Genomic DNA, 26374 nt, shown 5'->3' with positions numbered 1-26374 from the left:
AATGCAAACTGCAAAAGTATTCTTAGAGTATGTTACTCTTCGTGTAAATATTTAAAACACACAAAACAGTACTAAGAAAAAAAAATTGAGGGGAAGTACAAATGTACTAAACTTAAAATACAAAAACGTGGATAAGAAAGTTACTCTTCCAGGCAGGTAAAAAGAATGGAATCAGAAAAGGGAAATGAAAAAGCTTAAACAATTTTATATATATATATATATATATATATATAAAATTAAATGCCATGGGTGTTATATTAGGCTCTGTAGTTTTCTATGCTTGAAATATTGTGTCATTTAAAGAAAAGCAATACAAACTATATGGAATCCAGTTCTTTTTCCCTCTCAAAGCAGTGGTTTTCAAAATGTGTCCCCAGCAGCCTCAGCATCACCTGGGATCTGGTTAAAAATGCAAATTTTCAGTCCATTTCCCAGACCCGCTGAATCAGGAACTCCGGAAATGGAGTTAGCACTGGGATTTAACAAGTCTTCCCGGTGATTCTGATCCATGCTGAAGTTTGAGAACACTGTCTTAGAATATTGTTACTCACAACTTTGGTCTGGAAACCCTCGGACATTACCATCACCTGAGGGTGCTTGTAAAAGTGTAGAATCTGATGTTATAGGTCTTGGATGGCGCCCAGGAATCTGCACTGGTGCATGTTAAAAGTCAAAACCACTGTTTTTTATTGTTTTATAACACCTTTATTAGAGTATAATTGCTTTACAATGGTGTGTTAGTTTCTGCTGTATAACAAAGTGAATCAGCTATACATATACATATATCTGCATATCTCCTCCCTCTTGCCTCTCCTTTCCACCCTCCCTATCCCACCCCTCTAGGTGGTCACAAAGCACTGAGCTGATCTCCCTGTGATATGCGGCTGCTTCCCACTAGCTATCTATTTTATATTTGGTCATATATATAAGTCCATGCCACTCTCTCACTTCGTCCCAGCTTACCCTTCCCCCTCCCCGTGTCCTCAAGTCCATTCTCTACATCTGCGTCTTTATTCCTGTCCTGCCCCTAGGTTCTTCAGAAACTTTTTTTTTTCTGATTCCATATATTTGTGTTAGTATACGGTATTTATTTTTCTCTTTCTGACTTACTTCACTCTGTATGACAGTCTCTAGGTCCTTCCACCTCACTACAAATAACTCAATTTCATTTCTTTTTATGGCTGAGTAACATTCCTTGTATATATGTGCCACATCTTCTTTATCCATTCATCTGTCGATGGACACTTAGGTTGCTTCCATGTCCTGGCTATTGCAAATAGAGCTGCAATGAACATTGTGGTACCTGACTCTTTGTTTTGTTTTGTTTTGTTTTGTTTTTTGCGATATGCAGGCCTCTCACTGTTGTGGCCTCTCCCGTTGCGGAGCACAGGCTCTGGATGCGCAGGTTCAGTGGCCATGGCTCACGGGCCCAGCCGCTCCGCGGCATGTGGGATCTTCCCGGACGGGGGCACGAACACACGTCCCCTGCATCGGCAGGCGGACTCTCAATCACTGCGCCACCAGGGAAGCCCTACATGACTCTTTTTGAATTATGGTTTTCTCAGGGTATATGCCCAGTAGTGGGATTGCTGGGTCATATGGTAGTTCTATTTTTAGTTTTTTAAGGAACCTCCATACTGTTTTTCACGGTGGCTGTATCATTTTACATTCCCACCAACAGGGCAAGAGGGTTCCCTTTTCTCCACACCCTCTCCAGCATTTGTTTGTAGATTTTCGGATGATGGACATTCTGACTGGTGTGAGGTGATACCTCATTGTGGTTTTTATTTGCGTGTCTCTAATGATTAGTGATATTGAGCATCCTTTCATGTAAAACCACTGTTTTTGAAGGTAAGTTCACTTTCTGGTGGCTGCTCAGCTAGCAATCCACAATCTTTAGAGAACACTAAAGTGAGGAAGAAATACCTCATTCTGTTCCACTCTCCTCCTTTGTTCCGTGTATTGAAGCCCCACTATAATGGATACTTTAGTTAACGTGCACAAAGAATTTATTTAAGCATTTCATTCTTTCAGCAGCCCTCTTTTTGTCACTAGAGGTACATGCTGTTCTAATAATGAAGCAAAAAAAAAAAATCCTTTTAAACTTTAGTTTTAGAAAATGGTTAAAACATTTTCCAGCAATGAAACAGATAAAATTTAAAAGTATAGTCAGAGTACTCCATTCTTAAGGCTATACATACGTATATACTTGTATGTGATTACAATTTCTTGAATGATGGACAGAAACTTTTAACAGTGGTCATCAAGCAGATGTGGTTCTTAGAAGGGAAGGCTGAAGACACTTTTACTTTTCATTTTATATGCTTGAACTGTTACAATATTGTGCCACATATATTAATTACTTTTATATTTTTACCCTGTATTTGATTGATTCTGAGATGGCCTTTCTTCATGTTTAAACAGTCCTGCAATTGAGATGCATCTTACAAGCAATGGTATGTCACAGTTTAATTGGCACCATTGTTTTCCTTGCTTGTGGTACATAAATCAAAATGACGTTTTGAAATCAATGGCGTCTTAGGGTTGATAAAAAAGAAATAGTATGTTGATAGAGAATGGAGAAATATCTAATTTTAATGATTCACAACTACTCTTGGATATGTTTTCCTCCGAGAATTGAATAAGCAATTTTTTAAAAAATAGCGTTAATGAATTGGGTTATTCGGTAATTTACTGAGCAACTTCTATGTACAAGAAGACGCTGTGTTCTGAGGATGATGAGGGGGAATACAGGGAAGAACGAGATGGTCTCTGCTGTATTTTCTCCACTGGTTTAAGTGTCAGGGCTCTCCTTGGGGAATGATACTGCGCGAAATTCCCTTTTTAAAAAGCTTGGAAACCTGACCAGTGACTCTCAATAGCAGTTTATCAGACCCAGGGTGCAGAACACACCCCGACATCTGGGAGGAGAAGGGGCTGCGGGTAAACTTTCCCAGAAACGGCCCGTTGAGGGGACCCATTTCCCTTTGCGGTCTGAAAGACGCGCTCACTAGATATGCTCTCTAAACAAAATAATCTGCGGGCTCCTCCCTGCGGAGCCTCAGCCGCGCTGTCCCCCAGGGGCCCCTCAGCCAGAGGCTCGAGTGCCCTCCCCCTCTTGACTTGAATTTGGCCGAACTCCATTAAACTCGGGTCGCAGAGTGCAGAAAGTGTGAGTTACCTGGGCACTTCGCCCTCCGGGCATCCCGCTCGCAGGAGACGCCCAAGTACTGCCCGGCGCGTGGGGAAAGCCCAGCCCGCCCGCCTTCCGGAAAAGGCCGCGCAGGTGGATGCGCAGCGCGGCTGAGAGCTCTGGATAGAGGGAGAAAGTTGCAGCCGGGCCCGAGTGCGAACGCGGAGAACCTGTTCTTGGTACTGGATGATTGTATCCACTCGCAGTCATTGTGTCGAAGAAATAAGTGCCCGACGTATGAAATATCTAAGTAGGGAAACAAAGGGAAACGAGTAAGAAACGTCAAGAATTCTGTTCAAAGCTAAGAGCCCCTTCTCATCAGCAGGCAACCCTGTCTCTACAGTATAAACTTTTAAATTCAGTATCCCCAAATTACAAAAACACAAGTCACTTTCAAACTTGTAGCTGAACGCCGAATTTTCAAACGCGGGGCATTGCTCGGCCTGAGGTCCGGCCCGAAGGCAGGGAGGGGCGCATCCCTGATCGGAGGTTCTCTGCCAATGTCTTTGCTCCCCGAGAGCAAAGGTTCCCACCAGACTGAGTTACTGGTAGCTTCGCGGGTCCAAGGCGAAGGCCAAGGAAACAACGTCTCAGTTGCGGGGCAGTGTCCAGCAGCCGGGGCGCTGGGCGGCCGGCGCACCGGGAGAGAGGGCCGGCTAGGTCGCCGAGCCCCGTGGGTGGCCCAGAGACTGCAGAGGGACCGGCGGGCGGCGGCCGCGTCGAGGCGCACACTCGACGCCAGGGGGCGCCCTTTCCGGCCCGGCGGCCGCGCACCCCGCCCCCGCCCGCGCCCACCGCCCCTTGTCCTGCCCAGCGCCGCCAGACACGCCAAGCAGCTTCCTCCTGCCCAGCGGCTAGCGCTGTGTCTGCCCGCCCCTGCCGCCCTCCGGACCCTGCGCGAGGAGGGCGTGGAGGGACAGAGCGTGCGGCCCGAGCCTCCCGGCGGCGGGGCCCGTCTCCCGGAGCAGTGCCGCACCGACCGCGCCGAACGCCCTGAGCCTCCGGACAATGGGACCGCGGTGGCTGCTGCTCGTCGCCGCGGGGCTCAGTCTATGCGGCCCCTTGCTGTCGGCCCGCGCCCGAGGCCCCAAACCAGGTGAGAGTTGACCCCGGCATTCCCTCCCTGTCCCCACCCCCGGCCTCGTAGCCCGGGCTTCCTCGGGAATGGGGCGGGCGGGAGGAGGAGGGACGCTGCTGCTCCGGGACTCAGTGGGTGCCCCTGACTGCGCCTTAGGGCTGAGATCGGAGTCTCCCCAACTCATATCCAGGTGGGGTGCCCGTCCCACCCCCGCTGCGGGCTCAGCTGATGCCCCTTTGCACTGGGTTTTGGAGGATGCAGCCGGCCCCGCGGCAGGGTTTTGGATATGGAGGAGGAGCGGGGTCGGATTTTCTTGGGGAAGCCTGCGGGACCTCGTTGCATTTGTTGTCACTGTGTGGCCTGTTTCTCCCAGGACCACCCCAAAAAGAAAGGGTTTCACGTTGCTCCACCAATAAACGTTCCGGGTTTTTCAAGACGCGGTCGAGAACCGCTCCCGCTGAAGTTTTGTCTTGTTGGAAATGTTTTTCTTGCACAGTTTGCAGGCCAGGAAAGTGTTGTAGAGAAAAGCTTAGTGCCTTGGCCCGCTTAGTAGAAAACCACAGGCCTTGTGTGCAGGCGGCGGACATGGTGCGGGATGTTGGGTGCTAACAGGATAGCCACGAGGCGGTGGCGGCGCTTGGGAGGCTTTGTTTGTTTGTTCTCTAGAACCCAGTCTTCTAAGCTTCCAATTGAGTTGAGGAAAGAGATCCCCTCCTCAGAATCCGGCTCCCTCAGACACTATGGGATGAAACCATTTCAGTTTCTGATCTGCCGGGAGCAGGAGGTTTCTCACCTAGAATACATTCATTACTAATAGTGTGTATTTTTAAGTATCTGACTGCGTGAGCAAATAAATGTATTTTCCAACCTCTCGCTCTTAAAGCAGGGCGGAGAAGTTGCTTTTAGCCTGTAAAAACCCTAGTTAAAAAGGGAGGGGGGGGCTTCCCTGGTGGCGCTAGTGGTTGAGAGTCCGCCTGCCGATGCAGGGGATATGGGTTCGTGCCCCGGTCCGGGAAGATCCCGCATGCCGCGGAGCGGCTGGGCCCGTGAGCCATGGCCGCTGAGCCTGCGCGTCCGGAGCCTGTGCTCCGCAACGGGAGAGGCCACAACAGTGAGAGGCCCGCGTACCACAAAAAACAAAAAAGGGGGGGAGGGGGGAGATGTTTTCATTTCTTTGTAGCAATAGTACTTTGTAAGCTTTCAGCCCCCTTTTTTTCACTTAGAAACAAATTCTAGCTGTTTTTCTTATTATCTGTGAAAGACTGTGTACTCTGTATTGTTTTCACACCAGAAAGAGTGTAGGCGTATGGAAATTAAGAGGTGACAAGAGACAGCATTTTCCCTGCTCTCCATGTTTGCTCAGGGTGAGTTTTGAGGTGATGCTTCTAGGAACACTAAGAGGCCCACATAGGAACCCAAAGATTTTTGGCCTGTGTTAGCTAGAGAAGTCAAGACTGCTGTTTCTGCCACACTTCTTACTTTTTCGTCAACCCGAGTGGGGTGTGCTAGGATGCACAGAGCTGGCATAGGCAGAAGGAGAGCTGAATAACATTGGCTGATTTATCTACCCTGGATTCGGGGACCACTTTGGGTGGGAGAGAAGAAAAGAGGATGAGAGAAGAAAAGGAACTCATGTTAAGTGTCATATTCTGAGAAAAAAAAAAAGCCATATTCTGGGTCAAACCCTGGCCCCAGAGGCATTTTCAGTTCACATTATCTCATTTCACCCTCTCAAATGTTTATGCCCTTTTGCTGATTCTGAAATTAAGTCTCAGAGATGATGCACCCAAATTCCAAATGGAGGAGGGGGTCCTGGATGCAAGGAATAAGTGAGGCTTTGTCTTTGGAGTTTTAAATCACTAATAAAATCAACCAAAAATAAGTCTGCTTTTTATTATCACCGTGCACCCGCAATTCTAAACAGTGTCTGTCTTAACCAGCTCTATGTGATGTGAGGAGCTGAGAGACCCCAGCTATAGGAAATGCCTCCAGGACTGGCCCTGCCCACCAGTGTGAGCTTTCTTGAAGCACCCTCGGGCTTTTTGTCCCCCCAGCCCCACCCCCCCGCTCATTTTGGCATTTCCTGCATTGTCACTTTGTGAGTATGTCGTCTCCCAGGCTAAGGTTACAAGGTTATCCCTGTGGAGTCTAGAACAGATATTCACTCAGCAGATACTTGTTGAGAAATTCCTAAGTTCATTAACCAGTTTACATTCCTTTGTCCAGGCAATTTAAGTGAGATGCTTTCATCAAAGAGTGTCAGTGTCCTAGAGGTGATGTTCATAAATTCTATAAAGATCTGGAGAGTGAAAGGTACCAGAACAGCTGATGGTGACTGTGGCAGAGGGGTTTGGATGGGAGATTCTGTGTACTACCTTCCTATCCACAGGGTCAAGCTCAATTCCCTAGCATAGAGGGAGGTGCCCCTTCCCTTGCAGGATGGGTCCCTAGCCTTGTCCAGCCTCCCTTATTACAGAGCCTCCCCTATTACATAGCCTGTTACATTACCTGTACTTCACCCGGCCCCCACCCTCTAGTTCAACCTGCAAGGTAGAACTTTCTCTGTCCCCTGGCCACTCCCTCTGGCCAAAATGCCCTTCCCACACCCCACGTGTTCACATTTAATTAAAAACAGCCACCTGATATCAAGAACCTACTACAGCCAACACCCTGCTTAGGTACATGACACACACTACCTTACTTATTCCTCTAGCCACCCTTTGAGTAGATGCCATCCCCATTCTACAGGTAAGGAAACTGAGGTTAAGTCACAAGTGCAATTAAGTGGAACTGGGATTTGATCACAGGCCTTTCTTTCCTAAGTGCAAGCTTTCTCTACCACCCAATGTAGAGGGGAAGCCATCCAGACACCCCACCCCCATCCCCACACCCCGGCCAACAGCAGAGAAGTAATCCTGCTGTGCTTCTCAGAACCCCTGGAAGGCAAAGTCTGTGCCCCGTTGACTTGGCAGCCCATGCACAGAGGTGTTTAGTAAACATGAATGTATGGATTGTGGTATCCTGCCATTTACTTTCTGAAGCAGATGATAAGGCAGTCTATGAATAGATCCCTATCATGAATGTGCCAATTAATTGGCTGTTACTGAGAGGCTGTGGTCTTCAGCCCAACAAAAGGCACAAAACTGGACAGTGATGCTGCTTTAAGCCAACCAAAAACCTCTGAAAGTCAAATTTCTTATGAATCAGTAAGTACTTTTCTACACAGGGAATATAGCCAATATTTTATAATAATTGTAAATGGAAAGTAACCTTTAAAAATGGTATGAAAAAGTAAAAAGATTAAATTGTGACAAAAGAATTAAAGAAAAATAATTGCATAAAACAATATAAAATTGTACTATTGAGCATATGACCTAGAAATGTAATATATATTTGACAATAACCGTGCAAAGGAGGGGCATAGAATGAAGCTATGTTGGAGTTAGGAATTGACACTAGATGGTAATTTGAATCCACAGAAAGAAATGAAGAGAATCAAAATGGGAAATAAGATTAATATCAAAATAAACTCTATAAATATCAAAATCAATTAATTAATTAAACGGAGGTGAAATCTACATAGCATAAAATTAACCTTTTTTTTTTTTTTTTTTTTCTGTACACGGGCCTCTCACTGTTGTGGCCTCCCCCGGTGCGGAGCACAGGCTCCGGACACGCAAGCTCAGCGGCCATGGCTCACGGGCCCAGCCGCTCCGCGGCATGTGGGATCTTCCCGGACTGGGGCAGGAACCCGCGTCCCCTGCATCGGCAGGTGGACTCTCAACCACTGTGCCACCAGGGAAGCCCAAATTAACCATTTTTAAGCATACAATTTAGTGGTATTTAATACATTTACAATGTTGTACACCTACCACCTCTATCTAGTTCCAGAACATTTTCATCACCTCAAAAGGAAACCCGGTCCCCATCAAGTACTCAGCCCTCACCCTCCCTACCCCCAACCCCTGGCAGCTACCAATTTGCTTATTGTTTCTCTGGGTTTACCTCTTCTCCATATTTCATATGAATGGAATCATACAATGTTTGGCCTTTTGTATCTGCGGAACTATATCCCTTTTACTATGGGATACTCACAAAAACCCCAGAAGCATCATTAGGAACCACGGCCTTGGTTTATTTTTGACTGTGATGGTAGTATCAAGGGCTCACAGTTTCAACGTTGAGCATTTTCTGTTTGTTTCCCTTTTTTGTGGTTTCTTTCATTCTGCCTTTCACCCTCTCATGCTTATGCCTAAAACTGTCAGAGTATATAACTCTAGATTGAGCTTCCCCCAGACACTCTCTCCCACATTGACCTTGGGATAAGGCTTGGAAAAACCCACGAAGTTACACCTCCTTTTCCTCCACACCAAGGCATCCAATGATGTTTTGCTGCTTAAAAGGCCATTAGGGGCCTTTATACGTTTATTTGCTTTCAAAAGAACCTGCTGTTGGAAATAACAGGAATAATCTGAAATTTGCACTTCAAAACACATTTATTGAACTTTAGGAAAGGACATAATCTAATCTCATCTATTTATATTTCAAGTCTATGGTGGATTAGAAGTCAGGTATTATGGTATATTAAAGGAGTGTTTTCCAGTATTTGCTTTTTTGCTAACCAGCCGTAAGAACTGTAAGAAATACGCTGTACATGATGACACAGTTGCTGCCTCTGTGTGCAACAACTATCCGTGGGCAATCATAGTGTATAGAAACAGAAGTTTTCCTAACCAGTACTCACCTTTACCACAGGCTGTGCATTCCAATATTTTCTACACTATTCTATCTTTAAAAAATCTTGTTAAAGTCCTGTAAATTGATTTCATAAGCACTGTCAATTCTCTGCCATCATTTAAAACCTAGTGCAGCAGGTGCAGTGCACTGTTCTGCAGTTACCACAACTGAAGTACTTTTTGGCTTTACAAGAAGAGTTCTACTTTCCAGGAAGTGCTGTTTATGATGGTTTCTATCATATCTAGAACAGAATTTGTTTCAGTTCAGGTTTACAAACTTCAGTAGAACTTGGGCGGGGTTGGAGAGTGGAGACAGCTTGGTTCCGGGGGAATTGGTGATTATAAACATCCTTTACTGTGAATTAGTTTTCCTTTCAGCTCTTCTTGGAGAGTAGAGAGCAGTGTTCCCAGGACACTGGGCTCAGGGCCTGTAACTTTGGGTGGAGAACAGGCCTGGAGGAAGGGGGAGAGCCAGGGAATCAGAGTCCTTCCCAGAGAGGCCTGCTAGTGTTCTGACCCCACAAGTCAGGCCCTGGCCTTCAGGAGGGGACCCACACACTTCTTAGTGCCTGCAATGGCCTTGGGTGCACTGACATTTACATTTTCTGGTTGCCTTTACTTCCTGTAACCTCCGCTCTCCCAGCTTTCCCCCCCGGTTTGCTTTCCTATGCTCCCTGTGGAGTCCCTGCTGCAGAAGGTGGGATGGGAGGAGAGGCAACCTCATATACTGGCGATCTCTTCTTCACTCTGCAGCCAGTGTTTACCTTAGTCTACCTTTAATTCTGGCTTTTCCGTAAGAGGTTTTTGTTCACTTACTTGCTCTTACTCTGCTGCATTTGGGACAATATTTTAAAAATTTGTTTCTCCGTTTAGTCCTTGAACATCTCTTTACTACATCTGTCCTGTGAGGACTGGGTTGTTGGCATGTGGCTGGTGTGTCACCAAGGTCAGCAGGATTCCTGATTCCCAAGCAACACCTGTGCACATCATCAACTGAACTTATACATTCACATGGCCATGTCCTGCCTGCTATAGTTCAAAAGGGTGGGTAGATTCATTTGTTTGGTGAAATGCTTAGAGAAAAAAAAGTAGTACTCTTTTAGGAGTAGGTCCTGAATTCACAACTTTTTTAAAGAGACAGGGTAAGGTGGTGTGGTTCAAAGGGTATGAGCTTTAGAACCAGGCAGATCTGGATTCAGATCCCAGCTCCTTCACTTCCTAGCTGTGTGACGTTGGATTAGTTACTTAGCCTCTCTGTGCCTCCATGTTGTCCATAAAAATGAGGGTTATAATGCTTATCTTGTAAAACATTGTAAAAATGTTACAGTTACATGAAGTAAGTTAAGCGAAGTACCTGGCACATAGTAGGTGGTTGACAAATGTTAAGTGTTCTTCATATACCAACTCCTCCATATTCCAGAAAAACCTTGGAGGGGTTGGTATCAAATGAATTCTCTCAGTGTAAAACTGTGTTCACACAAACATTCAAGAACTTTTCCCCCCTCAAAACTAAGACAAACAAAAGCAAAAACTCTTGTCCTTAGTTTTTTTTGTTTGCTTGTTTGTTTGTTTTTTATCCCTCCAATTGTTCTACGGTCAATCTTTTTTTTTCTTTTTTTAATTTTTGAATTTTATTTATTTTTTTATACAGCAGGTTCTTATTAGTCATCAATTTTATACACGTCAGTGTATACATGTCAATCCCAATCTCCCAATTCATCACAGCACAATCCCCACCCCCCCGCTGCTTTACCCGCTTCCTGTCCATACGTTTGTTCTCTACATCTGTGTTTCTATTTCGGCCCTGCAAACTGGTTCGCCTGTACCATTTTTCTAGGTTCCACATAAATGCATTAATATACGATATTTGTTTTTCTCTTTCTGACTTACTTCACTCTATATGACAGTCTCTAGATCCATCCACGTCTCAACAAATGACCCAATTTCGTTCCTTTTTATGATTGAGTAATATTCCATTGTATATATGAACCACATCTTCTTTATCCATTCATCTGTCAATAGACATTTAGGTTGCTTCCATGACCTGACTATTGTAAATAGTGCTGCAATGAACATTGGGGCACATGTGTCTTTTTGAATTGTGGTTTTCTCTGGGTATATGCCCAGTAGTGGGATTGCAGAATCATATGGTAATTCTATTTTTAGTTTTTTAAGCAACCTCCATACTGTTCTCCATAGTGGCTGTATCAATTTACATTCCCACCAACAGTGCAAGAGGGTTCCCTTTCCTCCACACCCTCTCCAGCATTTGTTGTTTGTAGATTTTCTGATGGTGCCCATCTAACTGGTGTGAGGTGATACCTCATTGTAGTTTTGATTTGCATTTCTCTAATAATTAGTGATGTTGAGCAGCTTATCATGTGCTTTTTGGCCATCTGGATGTCTTCTTTGGAGAAATGTCTACTTAGGTCTTCTGCCCATTTTTGGATTGGGTGGTTTGTTTTTTTAATATTGAGCTGCATGAGCTATTTATGTATTTTGGAGATTAATCCTTTGTCTGTTGATTCGTTTGCAAATATTTTCTCCCATTCTGAGGGTTATCTTTTCATCTCATTTATGGTTTCGTTTGCTGTGCAAAAGCTTTTAAGTTACATTAGGTCCCATTTATTTTTGTTTTTATTTCCATTACTCTAGGAGGTGGATCAAAAAAGATCTTGCTGTGATTTATGTCAAAGAGTGTTCTTCCTATGTTTTCCTCTAGGAGGTTTATAGTGTCATGTCTTACATTTAGGTCTCTGATCCATTTTTTTTTTTTTTTTTTTTTTTTTTTTTTTTGCGGCACGCAGGCCTCTCACTGTCGCGGCCTCTCCCGCTGCGAGCACAGGCTCCGGATGCGCAGGCCCAGCGGCCACGGCCCGCGGGCCCAGCAGCTCCGCGTCACGCGGGATCGTCCCGGACCAGGGAACAAACCCACGCCTCCTGCACCGGCAGGCGGACTCCCAACCACTGCACCACCAGGGAAGCCCTCTCTAATCCATTTTGAGTTTATTTTTGTGTATGCTGTTAGGGAGTGTTCTAATTTCATTCTTTTACATGTAGCTGTCCAGTTTTCCCAGCACCACTTATTGAAGAGACTGTCTTTTCTCCATTGTATATCCTTGCCTCCTTTGTCATAGATTAGTTGACCATAGGTGCGTGGGTTTACCTCTGGGATTTCTATCTTGCTCTATTCATCTATGTTTCTGTTTTTGTGCCAGTACCTTATTGTCTTGATTACTGTAGCTTTGTAGTAGAGTCTGAAGTCAGGGAGCCTGATTCCTCCAGCTCTGTTTTTTTCCCTCAAGGCTGTTTTGCCTATTCAGGGTCTTTTGTGTCTCCATACAAATTTTAAGATTTTTTGTTCTACTTCCGTAAAAAATGCCATTGGTAATTTGATAGGCATTGCATTGAATCTGTAGATTGCTTTGGGTAGTATAGTCATTTTCACATTATTGATTCTTCCAATCTAAGAACACGGTATATCTCTGCATCTGTTGGTATCATCCTTAATTTCTTTCATCAGTGTCTTATAGTTTTCTGCATACAGGTCTTTTGTCTCCTTAGGTAGGTTTATTCCTAGGTATTTTATTCCTTTTGTTGCAGTGACAAATGGGAGTGTTTCCTTAATTTCTCTTTCAGATTTTTCATCATTAGTGTATAGGAATGCAAGAGATTTCTGTGCATTAATTCTGTATCCTGCAACTTTACCACATTCATTGATTAGCTCTAGTAGTTTTCTGGTGGCATCTTTAGGATTCTCTATGTATAGTATCATGTTATCTGCAAACAGTGACAGTTTTACTTCTTCTTTTCCAATTTGTATTCCTTTTATTTCTTTTTCTTCTCTGATTGCCATGGCTAGGACTTCCAAAACTATGTTGAATAATAGTGGTGAGAGTGGACATCCTTGTCTTGTTCCTGATCTTAGAGGAAATGCTTTCAGTTTTTCACCATTGAGACTGATGTTTGCTGTGGGTTTGTCATATATGGCCTTTATTATGTTGAGGTAGTTTCCCTCTATGTCCACTTTCTGGAGAGTTTTTATCATAAATGGGTGTTGAATTTTGTCAAAAGCTTTCTCTGCAACCATTGAGATGATCATATGATTTTTTTTCTTCAATTTAATATGATTTGTCACATTGATTGATTTGCATATATTGAAGAATCCTTGCATCCCCGGGGAAAATCCCACTTGATCATGGTATATGATCCTTTTAATGTGTTGTTGGATTCTGTTTGCTAGTATTTTGTTGAGGACTTTTGCATCTATATTCATCAATGATACTGGTCCGTAATTTTCTTCTTTTGTAGTACCTTTGTCTGGTTTTGGTATCAGGGTGATTGTGGCCTCAGAATGAGTTTGGGAGTGTGCCTTCCTCTGCAATTTTCTGGAAGAGTTTGAGAAGGATGGGTGTTAGCTCTGCTCTAAATGTTTGATAGAATTCACCTGTGTAGCCATCTGGTCCTGGACTTTTGTTTGTTGGAAGATTTTTAATCACAGTTTCAATTTCATTACTTGTGATTAGTCTGTTCATATTTTCTATTTCTTCTTGGTTCAGTCTTGGAAGGTTATACGTTTCTAAGAATTTGTCCATTTCTTCCAGGTTGTCCATTTTATTGGCATAGAGTTGCTTGTAGTAGTCTCTTAGGATGCTTTGTATTTCTTCAGTGTCTGTTGTTAGTAACTTCTCCTTTTTCATTTCTAATTTTATTGATTTGAGTCCTCTCCCTCTTTTTCTTGATGAGTCTGGCTAATGGTTTATCAATTTTGTTTATCTTCTCAAAAAAACAGCATTTAGTTTTATTGATCTTTGCTGTTGTTTTCTTTGTTTCTATTTCATTTATTTCTGCTCTGATCTTTATGATTTCTTTCCTTCTGCTAACTTTGGGTTTTGTTTGTTCTTCTTTCTCTAGTTCCTTTAGGTGTAAGGTTAGATTGTTTATTTGAGATTTTTCTTTTTCTTCAAGTAGGCTTGTATAGCTATAAACTTCCCCCTTAGAACTGCTTTTGCTGCATCCCATAGGTTTTGGATTGTCGTGCTTTCATTGTCATTTGTCTCTAGGTATTTTTTTATTTCTTCAGTGATCTCTTGGTTATTTAGTAACGTATTGCTTAGCCTCCATGTGCTTGTGTTTTTAACTTTTTTTTCCCTGTAATTCATTTCTAATCTCATAGCATTGTGGTCAGAAAAGATGCTTGATATGATTTCAATTTTCTTAAATTTACTGAGGCTTGATTTGTGACCCAAGATGTGATCTATCCTGTAGAATGTTCCATGCACACTTGAGAAGAAAGTGTAATCTGCTGTTTTTGGATGGAATGTCCTATAAATATCAATTAAATCTATCTGGTCTGTTGTGTGATTTCAAGCTTCTGTTTCCTTATTTATTTTCATTTTGGATGATCTGTCCATTGGTGTAAGTAAGGTGTTAAAGTCCCCCACTATTATTGTGTTACTGTCGATTTCCCCTTTTATAGCTGTTAGCAGTTGCCTTATGTATTGAGGTGCTCCTATGTTGGGTGCGTATATATTTATAATTGTTATATCTTCTTCCTGGATTGATCCCTTGATCATTGTGTAGTGTCCTTCCTTGTCTCTTGTAACATTCTTTATTTTAAAGTCTGTTTTATCAGATATGAGTATTGCTACTCCAGCTTTCTTTTGATTTCCATTTGCATGGACTATCTTTTTCCATCCCCTCACTTTCAGTCTGTATGTGTCCCTAGGTCTGTAGTGGGTCTCTTGTAGACAGCATATAGATGAGTCTTGTTTTCATATTCATTCAGCAAGCCTGTGTCTTTTGGTTGGAGCATTTAATCCACTGACGTTTAAGGTAATTATCGATATGTATGTTCCTATGACCATTTTCTTAATTGTTTTGGGTTTGTTTTTGTCGGTCCTTTCCTTCTCTCGTGTTTCCCAGTTAGAGAAGTTCCTTTAGCATTTGTTGAAGAGCTGGTTTGGTGGTGCTGAATTCTCTTAGCTTTTGCTTGTCTGTAAAGTTTTTGATTTGTCCATAGAATCTGAATGAGATCCTTGCCAGGTAGAGTAATCTTTGTTGTAGGTTCTTCACTTTCATCACTTTAAGTATATCATACCACTCTCTTCTGGCTTGTAGAGTTTCTGCTGAGGAATCAGCTGTTAACCTTATGGGAGCTCCCTTGTATGTTATTTGTCGTTTTTCCCTTGCTGCTTTCAATAATTTTTCTTTGTCTTTAATTTTTGCCAATTTGATTACTATGTGTCTTGGCGTGTTTCTCCTAGGGTTTATCCTGTATGGACCTCGCTGAGCTTCTTGGACTTGGGTGTCTGTTTCCTTTCCCACGTTAGGGAAGTTTTCGACTATAATCTCTTCAAATATTTTCTCAGGTCCTTTCTCTCTCTCTTCTCCTTCTGGGACCCCTATAATGCTGTTGTTGCATTTAATGTTGTCCCAGAGGTCTCTTAGGCTGTCTTCATTTCTTTTCATTCTTTTTTCTTTATTCTCTTCCGCAGCGGTCAATTCCACCATTCTGTCTTCCAGGTCATTTATCCGTTCTTGTGCCTCCATTATTCTGCTATTGATTCCTTCTAGTGTATTTTTCCTTTCAGTTATTGTATTGTTCATCTCTGTTTGTTTGTTCTTTAATTCTTCTAGGTCTTTGTTTAACATTTCTTGCATCTTCTCGATCTTTGCCTCCATTCTTTTTCCGAGGTCCTGGATCATCTTCACTATCATTATTCTGAATTCTTTTTCTGGAAGGTTGCCTATCTCCACTTCACTGAGTTGTTTTTCTGGGGTTTTATCTTGTTCCTTCATCTGGTACATAGCCCTCTGCCTTTTCATCTTGTCTATCTTTCTGTGAATGTGGTTTTTGTTCCACAGGCTGCAGGATTGTAGTTCTTCTTGCTTCTGCTGTCTCCCCTCTGGTGGATCTGTTGTCCTTAGTTTTTAGTGGCAAGTAAATGTGCATAAAATATTTGCTTTTCTTTTTCTTCTTTTTTTTTTTTTTTACTTTTCATTATGGAAATTTTCAAACATACCAAAAGTGGACAGTGCAATTACCCCCTATATGTTGTTTTATCTGTATCCTCACTTTCATCCTCCCCAAATGGACAATTTTAAAGCAAATCCCAGACATTGTATCATTTCATCCATAAATGCCTCAGTATATATCCTTAGAAATAAGAACTCTTTTCTTCACGTAACCACAATACCATTATAACACCTAAAAAAATGGACAATTTCTTAATATCATGTACTATTCAGTCGGTGTTCACATTTTACTGATTGTCTCATAAATGCTTTTTACAGTTGATTTATTTGAATCAGGATCAAACACGGCCCACTGTTGCATTAGGTAGATGTGTCTCTTAAATCTTTTAGTCTGTAGGGGTTTTCCTTCTCCTCCTGTTTCAAGGCTGTTTGTCAGAGAAACAGGGTCATTCGTCTTCTAGACTTTTCTACATACTGGATCTGGCCAGCTGCATCTTGTAGGGGTGTTCAACATGCCCTTCTGTCCTCTGTGTTTTCTGTAATGTGGTCCATCTGGAGGCTTAACCTGATCCAAGTTTGTTTTTCTGCAAGACTACCTGAGCAATGGCGCTGTGTACACACCTGTTTCATCACCTCAAGATTGTCTCTCTTTTTGAGATTTTAAGGTTACTCTTTGGACTCAGGTGTTGTCAGGTGATCCACTTGTTAGAAAGTTCCCTATCACCTATCCTTTCACCTAACGTTTTTAGCAACAACTGATGACCATTGTACTAAATCTGATTTCACTAAGAGCTGTAAGATGCGTTTCTAAATCTGTTACTGTTTCTGTGTTTATGAGCTGGAATTATTTTATAAAATAGAAATTTCCTTCATTGACTATTTGGTTTCCCTGAAATATTTTGCTTATAGAAAAGGCAAGATAACTGCTTGAACCTTGCTTTTATTTACCAGTTTTCAGACTGGGTCCCCTCATTTCCTCCAACAGTGACAAAAAAGGTTTTATTTTCCTTTGAGCATCATTATGAACTCATAGATCTTAACAAATATGACATGTTTCCAGTGTTTCCATTCATTTCCATCATTATTCTCTTAATGATTTTTGGCCAGTGGGGAGCTCTCTTTGGATCGACTTCAGAGTCTTTCTGACCTGACCCGAATATTCTTTGAAGACGTTCAAGACTCCTCTTGTGTCTTTCCTCCCCCCAGATCCGGAACCAGCCATTTCTTTAAGGAGCACTTCTTTTCATGGTGTGCGTTTGCATTTGAGACAGTGGAGTATTCCTGTAATGTTGCTGCTTTCTGCTTGGAGTTAGTATGTTTCCATCATTTTTCCATCATCCTCTTTATTTCTCTTTAACCTGTAGTGTTAAGTCACTCATGGAGAAATGCAGGGGGTACATCTCTCGTGCTCTGTGTGTGAATGTAGGCGAGGTCCTGGGACTTCTGCTTTCTTAATTCCCAGAAAGCATGAGCCCTATAGGCCCGTGCTCTGAGTGGGAACCAAGGCTGGCATGTTGTGGGAGGATGAAATGGTATAAATAACTTCCAGGATCACATGGGACCTTGAGAGAGCATCTGGTCACCACTCTGCTTCCAAGGGCAGATCTCGTCAAAGTCAGAAAAAGCACTGTGCCTGACTAACTAATTTTTAAAAATCTTCAGAGTTAGAGTCCACATTTAAGCTCGTTAGCAATATGCTATGGTCAACAACAAAATTACTCTAGAGCCATTTTAGAGAAACCTAAATTAAGTGAAACTTAGCAACAAGTATGAGAACCAATTTTAGGACCTGACTTAGTTTTTTTTTTTTTTTTAAACCATAACTTAAGAATAAAAACACAGATGTGCTACAAGAGCTTTTTGTACGCTGACAGGCACTTTCTCCTTGACCTATGAGTTGGGCTAGGACTAAAGGAAAAGCAAGATACCCAAACTCAAATTTCAACCTAAGGGGCTTGAGCTAGTTGGATTTATCTAGTCACCTGGAATTGGTTTTGTTCTTTCTTTGATGTTGGTATATAGTTAAACAAACAAAATTTGCTGACATTCTGTAATCCCATAAAAGCCAAAATATCAAACCTATGTTGGCAAGAAAAGGTGATACCTTAGGTAATGATATTCAATCAAGGGATTATGCATTCTTCCTGGGCTCCAGCCTATAAAATGTCATGTTCCAGTGGGTATAATGTTTCTGTCATAAACACCATACTGCCCAAGAAGGCCTAGCCAGGGAAGAAATTTTTGAAAACAAATACTCTTTCCCAAAGTATTAAATACAGAGTAAAGCCTAATGAGAGTTTAATTTTCAGACCAAGTGATGGCGTCTAAGAGCTTAATTGTGAGCGTTCAGTAGTTTTCAAGAGGTGTCACTCCTCTAGGTCATGTCCTGACGCTCACGTGTGTGTGCACACATGCGTGCCTGCACTTTTCTCCCTTCCATGCGTGACAAGAGTCCTCATTCTGGCCAGGTCTCCAAAGCTACAGCAGAGGGTCGTGTTGTTTTAAGGTTCCTGTGGGTCAGCGTTTTTGAGGACACATATCTTTGTGGCCTTAAAATGCCAGAACTCATTCATTCTTTTCTTCCGCTTCCCACACATTCTTGACCTCGAGGGTAGCCTCACTTCCCACAGGGGCCGTTGTACCAGGGTCAGGCCCCCATGTGACTGGATCAAGATGCAGAGAGTGAATTAGATGCCTCGAAAGGGGAAGGAAGCGATACTTCGAGGGTAGCCTCACTTCCCACAGGGGCCGTTGTACCAGGGTCAGGCCCCCATGTGACTGGATCAAGATGCAGAGAGTGAATTAGATGCCTCGAAAGGGGAAGGAAGCGATACCAAACAGGGCTAAATGTTTAGGAAGGGAAGAGGGACAGATTCCATTTTAATTTAAAATGATTGAGAGTGAGCAAAAAGCAAACCACATTGAAGTGATAGGGGAAGAATAATAATTTCTTACACTGGTTAATTTTTGAAGTTTACAAAGTGAACATATATCCTATTTAACATGTGATGCTCCTGGCTGCCAGATTTGTAGGCCAGACAGGTATTGGGATCCCATTTTAATGATTCTGAGACTGAGTTCAGAGCAGTTAAGTGATTCCTGGTAGAGCCAGTATTAGAATGCAAATCCATGATTAAAAGCCAACTTAAGGTCCATACCTACCACATGTGGGGCAGGGTACTGGAGACTCCGAGTTAAATAGGAACAGTTTCCTACCCTTGGGGAACAGTCTAGCTGTATATGTGTACTCAGAGGGTCATCACTGCAGATTGGTTTTTTATTAATTTTTACTGGAGTATAGTTGCTTTACAATGTTGTGTTAGTTTCTGCTGTACAGCAAAGTGAATCAGCTATACGTATACATATATTCCCACTGTTTTGGATTTCCTTCCCATTTAGGTCACCACAGAGCATTGAGTAGAGTTCCCTGTGCTATACAGTAGGTTCTCATTAGTTATCTATTTTATACATAGTAGTGTATATATGTCGATCCCAATCTCCCAATTCATCCCATCCCCGCCTTCCCTCCTTGGTATTCATACATCTGTTCTTTACGTCTGTGAAAATGATACAGATCACTGCAGATTTTTTGTTCTTCCTCTGTGAGAGATCTGCCAGATCACCCCTTTACCCTCAGGGGACCCACTCATGCTCTTGCTGAGGTCATCTGACCTCAAGTTTTCACTACCAGGCCCTGTTCTACTGTGTATCGGTTGGTGCTACTCTAGGTTTGCTTTTCATTTTGGAAATGGATGCCAGTTTATTGTATTTTATTTTCTAGCTCTAGAATTTCCATTGGTTGGTTTCGTTGCTATTTTCTATTTTTTCATTCATTTCAATGAAATCTTTTTCTTCCCTTCATTGAGCATAGTTGCAACATACCCTTTAAAATCCTTATCTGCTAATTCCAACATCCAGGTCATCTTGGGATTGGTTTCCATTGATTGTCCTTTTCTCTTGCGACCGGGTCACACTTTCCTGATTCTCTTTATATTGAATGATTTTGAATTGTCTGATGGACATTATCCTACTGTAAAGACTCAAGATTTTGTTTTATTTCTCCAAAGAATGTTGGTGTTTTTGCTTTAGCAGGCAGTTAATTTGGTTGAACTCAAACTGCAAACGTTTCCTCTTGAGCAAGAAGTTCAAATAACACTTCCGTTCTTTTAACACATTATTGACCCGGGGATTTTTGCAGAAACTAACACCTGTGGCCAAAATACATCTCCAGTCAAAAATGTGTTAACTCTAGCAGTTAACTCTGCTTCACATCTTCCTTGAGTGTGCAGGTTCTAGAGTCAACCCAAGCCTGGGGCAGAATTTGCACTGGAATTTGGTGCTCTCTCTATCCCTCTCTGAATTTTTCTTTTCTGAGATTCTCTCCTCACTTTCCAGTGATTGTAGTTGCCCTGAACTCTGTCCTCTAGTTCTTCAGGCAGTAGAGACTGTGGGTTTTCTATCTGAGTTTCAACCATCTTTTGTGGCACTGACTTTGGCCTTCTCTCAAGCTAAAAGCCACTGAAAACAAGAAACCCATCGGTTGCCATCCTTTCTTTGAAGATCCATCCCTCCCCTCCCTGGCATGACCCTGTGAACCTAAATAACTTCAGGTCATTGATTTGGCAGAGGAAAGGGATCCAGAGTTTTTTGTAATTTTTGTCTAGGGTCTTGTAGGACCCTACAGAAGCAGAACTATCTCTTTTATTGCATTATGCCTCTCTGTGTAAGTTTTTGTTTGCAGGAAGGTTCCACTACTGAAAAATAAAACTGAAAGCTTAAAAATCCACTGTACTTACCCAATTTCCGGCCAGTTTTCATTCCTCTAACATCACTTCTGAGTGACGTGTGTGCCCAGCCTTTGTGGCCAATGCCTCCAGGGATAGAAACCTCATCCTTTTCCCCCTGTGGTTTCTCTCCCCACTCCTCAGCTTGCCAAGGCCCAGCAAAGGCTCTCTCTGTCTGAGTCTCCTCAGTGACAGAATGTTAGCAAAGCTCCTGGGAAGGAAAAGCTGGTTGAGTTCCAGTTGCTAAGTGCTGCATTTCTTTGATGAACATTTCACACGGATGTTTTTGGTGGAGGAGGGTAATAAAAGAAGGACGTTTGCAACTGACTTCTGGTTGATACTCAAAAGAGCCTGGTTGGCCTGGCATCTGCCTGCGTGCATGTGGCATTTTGGAACTGAGCTGAGGAAGGCCACTGGCCTAGGACATCTGCTCCACTGGCCCGCTAAGGAAGGAGACAGGAAGATGACGGTGTGGTAGGTACCTTGTGGTGACATTAGACAATAACCTGAGACTGTGGCTTGGACCCAAATATGACGAGAGATTTGCGACATTCTACTGTGTAAACCAACTGAAGCTAGTAAAGGACAGCTACTGTCACATGGATGACGGTCATGGAAATGGGTGCCCTCGGTCCTACTCAAGTTCACCTGTAGCTCCATAACCTTTAAGATGTTCCCTCAACTTTCTATGTGGACTTTTCCACAAGGAAGAACGGATTTCAAGGGGTGGCCACAAGCTAAATGGAGAAAATGTATACATGCAGACATACGGACGAAAGAGAAGTCACATAGCCTGGGAGTGATTTGCTTATATAGACAGTGGCTCGTATAGAAAAGAAGTTACGGCTCTTTTCTTTCACATCACGTCCTCAGCCTTTCCTGATGTCTGCAGATCTCTGAAAGTGTATCGTTCACCTCATATCTCTGAGGAGCAGAGTTTGAAAAGGGTTTGCTGTGTCAGAACAAAATGTGGTACACTACTTCGAGTTAGCTAATTCCCTGATAAAGTCTGTGGTCCCCTTGGGTATCACCTGCTCCTAAAGTCTGTGATCCCCTTGAGTATCACCTGCTCCTTACCACCCACTCTCCCAGGAAGAAAACAAAAAGCAGAAGTAAAGTGTACCCTCTCCTTGTCTCTTTTGCCTTTGTAATTCGTTTTAAAATTTTTACTTTTCAGAGTCAGAAGCAACAAATGATACTCTGGGTCCCCGGACATTTTTTCTCAGGAATCCCAATGATGTATTTGAACCAATCCCACTGAAGGAGGATGAGGACCAAAATGAAAGTGAATTCACAGAAGACAGATTAAGCTCCGGCAACAGAAGCAGTCCTCCTCAAAAATTACCCCGCGAGTTCATCTCAAAAGATGCCTCAGGATATCTGACCAGCACCTGGTTGACGCTCTTTATCCCCTCCGTCTACACCGGCGTGTTCCTCGTCAGCCTTCCTCTGAACATCATGGCCATCGTCGTGTTCACCTTGAAGATGAAGATCAAGAAGCCTGCCGTGGTGTACATGCTGCACCTGGCCATGGCAGACGTGCTCTTTGTGTCTGTGCTCCCCTTTAAGATCAGCTACTACTTTTCCGGAAGTGACTGGAGATTCGGGTCTGCCATGTGCCGCTTCATCACCGCTGCGTTCTACTGTAACATGTATGCCTCTATCATGCTCATGACGGTCATCAGCATTGACCGGTTCCTGGCTGTGGTATACCCCATGCAGTCGCTCTCCTGGCGTACTCTGGGGAGGGCTTCCTTTACCTGTCTGGCCATCTGGGCCATGGCCATCGCGGGGGTGGTACCTCTGCTCCTCAAGGAGCAGACCACCCAGGTCCCGGGGCTCAACATAACCACCTGTCACGATGTGCTCAACCAAACGCTGCTCGAAGGCTACTACTCATATTACTTCTCGGCCTTCTCTGCCATCTTCTTTTTTGTGCCGTTGATCATTTCCACAGTCTGTTACGTGTCTATCATCCGATCTCTTAGCTCTTCCACGGTTGCCAACCAGAGCAAGAAGTCCCGGGCTTTGTTCTTGTCAGCTGCTGTTTTCTGCATCTTCGTCCTTTGCTTTGGACCCACAAACATCCTGCTGATTCTACATTACGCATTCCTTTCCCATAATTCCATGACAGAGGCTGCCTACTTTGCCTACCTCCTGTGTGTCTGTGTCAGCAGCATAAGCTGTTGCGTTGACCCCTTGATTTACTACTATGCTTCCTCTGAGTGCCAGAGGTACCTCTACAGTATCTTATGCTGCAAAGAAAGTTCAGATCCCAGCAGTTATAACAGCAGCGGTCAGTTGATGGCAAGTAAAATGGACACCTGCTCTAGTAACCTGAATAGCAGCGTGTACAAAAAGCTGTTAACTTAGGAAAAGGGACCGACAGTGAGTTAAAAAGAAAATGTTAAAACAAATAACCTAAGGATTCTACTTAGTCCCTGACAAAAAGTATTTACTTTACCATCTAAAACAACAAATGTATGATGTACATGCCTCCTTATGAGAGCCATTAAGCATATATATTTGTTAGTTACAGGAAAAAAAAAAAACAGGAATAGAAAACAATATTATTACAAGAGAGTGTTACAACAAGAACTGAAATGTCACTTTTTTCGTAAATTTACGTGATGTATTTTAGATATATGTGTGTGTATATGTGTATTTATACACATATACTTGTATCATTTGCAGTACAGTATAGAATAGGCACTTTGAAACCCTCTCTTTTTTTCACCAGAGATTATGGAAGTAAACTCTGATTCTCTGATTTCATATGCAAAGTTTAGGCTGGAGTTTAGCCCTGAACATCTGAAGAAGTCCATCGGTAGTGAGGGATTCTACAGTTTGGACTTATACAACTTTTGCCAATAAGTGTTTTGAAATTGTCCAACAGCAATGTTTAAGTTATTGAGGGATGAGACTTAGTACTATCTGTGTGTAGAGAAAGTTCTGCTGTTTTTCATGTTAAACGTATCAAAGTTTGAATTCTAAAAATTATTAAAACAGATAATATGGGTAGCATTTTTGCTGTTTTACACGCCGTGTGTGTAAACTAAGAATGAGCAGAGGTCCCACCAGTGACGAGGCTGGCTTTCAAAGCACCGTGCCCCCAGATGAAGGACTCCAAGCAGTAGATACAAGACAGGGCCAGTTCAGAGAGATCAGGACCACCGTGTTTGCTATCTCCTGCTGGGATTCCCTCAAGGATTGGCTGTGCGCTTATCATGTTTATTAGAAGTTGGTGAAGTAGGATGTGCTATCCCAAGAGATAATGGATATAAAAGACTGCCCATTTTAAGAATGGAGAAAGAAGACACGTTCACTTCTAGCAGTTATGCTGCAAGGACCATTCCCAGGTGGAAACACCTATATAGCAAACATGGACACCCATCGTGTGCTCTAAGCACTCTAATGGGTGCTGGGCAAATAGAGTTGAGTCAGACTGAAACCTGCTCTCAAGAATGACAAAGTGGGCCGATACACAGAGTGGGACGTGGGAAAGAAACACATCATTAGGTAAAGAAGTGCTTTTAGCCAGATGTCACCAAGCAAGTTCCACATAATCCTGGCAGGTAAAGAACTTTGAACATTTGGGTTACTTCTTCCTGTGGTTATAACTTGAGATAAACATAATATAGTACAGTATGTTTTTAAAAATAACTCCTTCAGTAACAGAATATGAAATGTTTTATTACAATGGTATTCAAGCAAGATAAAAATTATAAATTCTGTACATAATATGATCGCCAATCTGACTATGTATCAACATGAAAACAAAGTTTTACATAAAAGAGATTGAAAAAAATAAACCAAAATGACAACTAAGGATAAAAAAAGATTAAGTCCTCCAGTCTGTCTTAATTGGGCCCTATTTACAAATGTTTTGTTCAATAAATTACTCAAGTCAGATTTTTAAAACATTCATTATGTTAGTCGGATTAGAAATGGCAGAAGAAAATGGAATTGACTTTGAAATCCAGGAAAATTATTCTCTATTTTCCATTCACTTTTCTTAAGAGTTAATGAGATGATTTTATAAGCTATGATGAGTATCAAGTACAGAATATCCTCATGTATTTGAGAAAATAATTTGAAAATTAGGTTGAATTATATCTTTTTTTCCTTATGAAAAAATGTTGGCATTTTAAACAAAAAGAGTAGAAACTTGTAAGGCAAGTACTTACCTATTTAAAAGAGCAAATTGTTTCCAAATGCCATAGAACGATTTACATAAAAGTATGTCTTGTAAGTAGAAGCTAACATTGTTTTTATTAATTTAGTTACGATATTCATTTTATCCAACTTAGTGGAGATATACTGTCATTGTTCATTCATTCTGTTTATATTAAAATACCTCTGACTTAATAAGACTCATTACTGTATTATCAGTATGTACTTATAAAATATTACATCACTGTTTTTATGTTCTTTTTTTTTAAAAATGTATGTAACCTCTATTAATAAACCTGAAAGTTTGCTTGGTATCTGTTTGGAATAAGATTTTATTGTATCTTTAGAGCCTGTCAGGAAGGCCAGTCTAAGGATTTAGCTGAACAGCGGTTAATGAAGAGGTGATTTGCAGAGGCATGGCCAGGGTTAAGGGAACCAACAAGAGCTGGTGAAGCACCCCAGGGCCTAGCAATTAGGGAAAGCTGTTACCACCCCAGGCCTAAAACGAGTGGAGGAGAGAATACACAGACTCTGCTCCCCCCACCCTCTGATCTCTTGCTGATGCCTCCCCATTGCTCCTGATTTTAACTTACCCCCAGAGGTCAAGGGAACCTGGGTGATGGAGCCCATAAACGTCAGCTTCTTGGGGCACAGAGAATGAAACTCGAAGAAAAAAAAAAGCACAATCTCTACCAAAGGCATTGCGTGATTAGATCTCTGTGTCTTTTTTTTTAAATCCGTTCTTAGGAAAATTCAAGGTTATGTCACTGAGAACATGCTCAGATTCCTGGGTTATGAGCATCGTGGATAGAGTCTGCAGTTGTTTTTTTTGTTTGTTTGTTTTTTATTGGAGAGTAGTTGATTTACAATGTTGTGTTTGTTTCAGGTATACAGCAAAGTGAATCAGTTATACATATACATATATCTACTCTTTATTTATTTATTTTAAAATTTTTTTTAGCCACACTGCGGCATGGGGGATCCTTAGTTCCCCGGCCAGGGCTCGAACCTGTGCCCACTGCAGTGGAAGCCCACAGTCTTAACCACTGGACTTCCAGGGAAGTTCCTATCTTTTTTAGATTCTTTTCCCATATAGGCCATTACAAAGTATTGAGTAAAGTTCCCTGTGCTATATAGTAGGTCCTTATTAGTTACCTTTTTTTTTTTTTTTGCGGTACACGGGCCTCTCACTGTTGAGGCCTCTCCCATTGCAGAGCACAGGCTCCGATGCGCAGGCTCAGCAGCCATGGCTCACGGGCCCAGTCGCCCCGCGGCATGTGGGATCTTCCTGAACCAGGGCACGAACCTGCGTCCCCTGCATCGGCAGGCAGACTCTCAAACACTGCGCCACCAGGGAAGCCCATAGTTACCTATTTTATATAGTAGTGTGTATATGTCCATCCCAATCTCCCAATTCATCCCTCCTCCCCCA

At 42.5% G+C, this 26374-nt stretch overlaps 1 protein-coding gene across 1 annotated transcript; it reads left to right on the top strand.

The window, feature by feature from the left end:
- Window positions 1-4039: 4039 nt before the first annotated feature.
- On the top strand, window positions 4040-25269 carry F2R (coagulation factor II thrombin receptor). Its single transcript, XM_060009286.1, has 2 exons — window positions 4040-4289; window positions 21947-25269. The coding sequence occupies exons 1-2, from the start codon at window positions 4202-4204 to the stop codon at window positions 23140-23142; spliced, it is 1284 nt and encodes a 427-aa protein (XP_059865269.1). The 5' UTR covers window positions 4040-4201; the 3' UTR covers window positions 23143-25269.
- The last annotated feature ends 1105 nt before the right edge of the window (window positions 25270-26374 follow it).

Source organism: Delphinus delphis, chromosome 3 (genome assembly GCF_949987515.2).
Source record: "Delphinus delphis chromosome 3, mDelDel1.2, whole genome shotgun sequence".
NCBI classification, from domain to species: Eukaryota; Metazoa; Chordata; class Mammalia; order Artiodactyla; family Delphinidae; genus Delphinus; species Delphinus delphis.
Note: the sequence above shows the minus strand (reverse complement) of the source record. Positions and strands in the feature narration are given on the sequence as shown.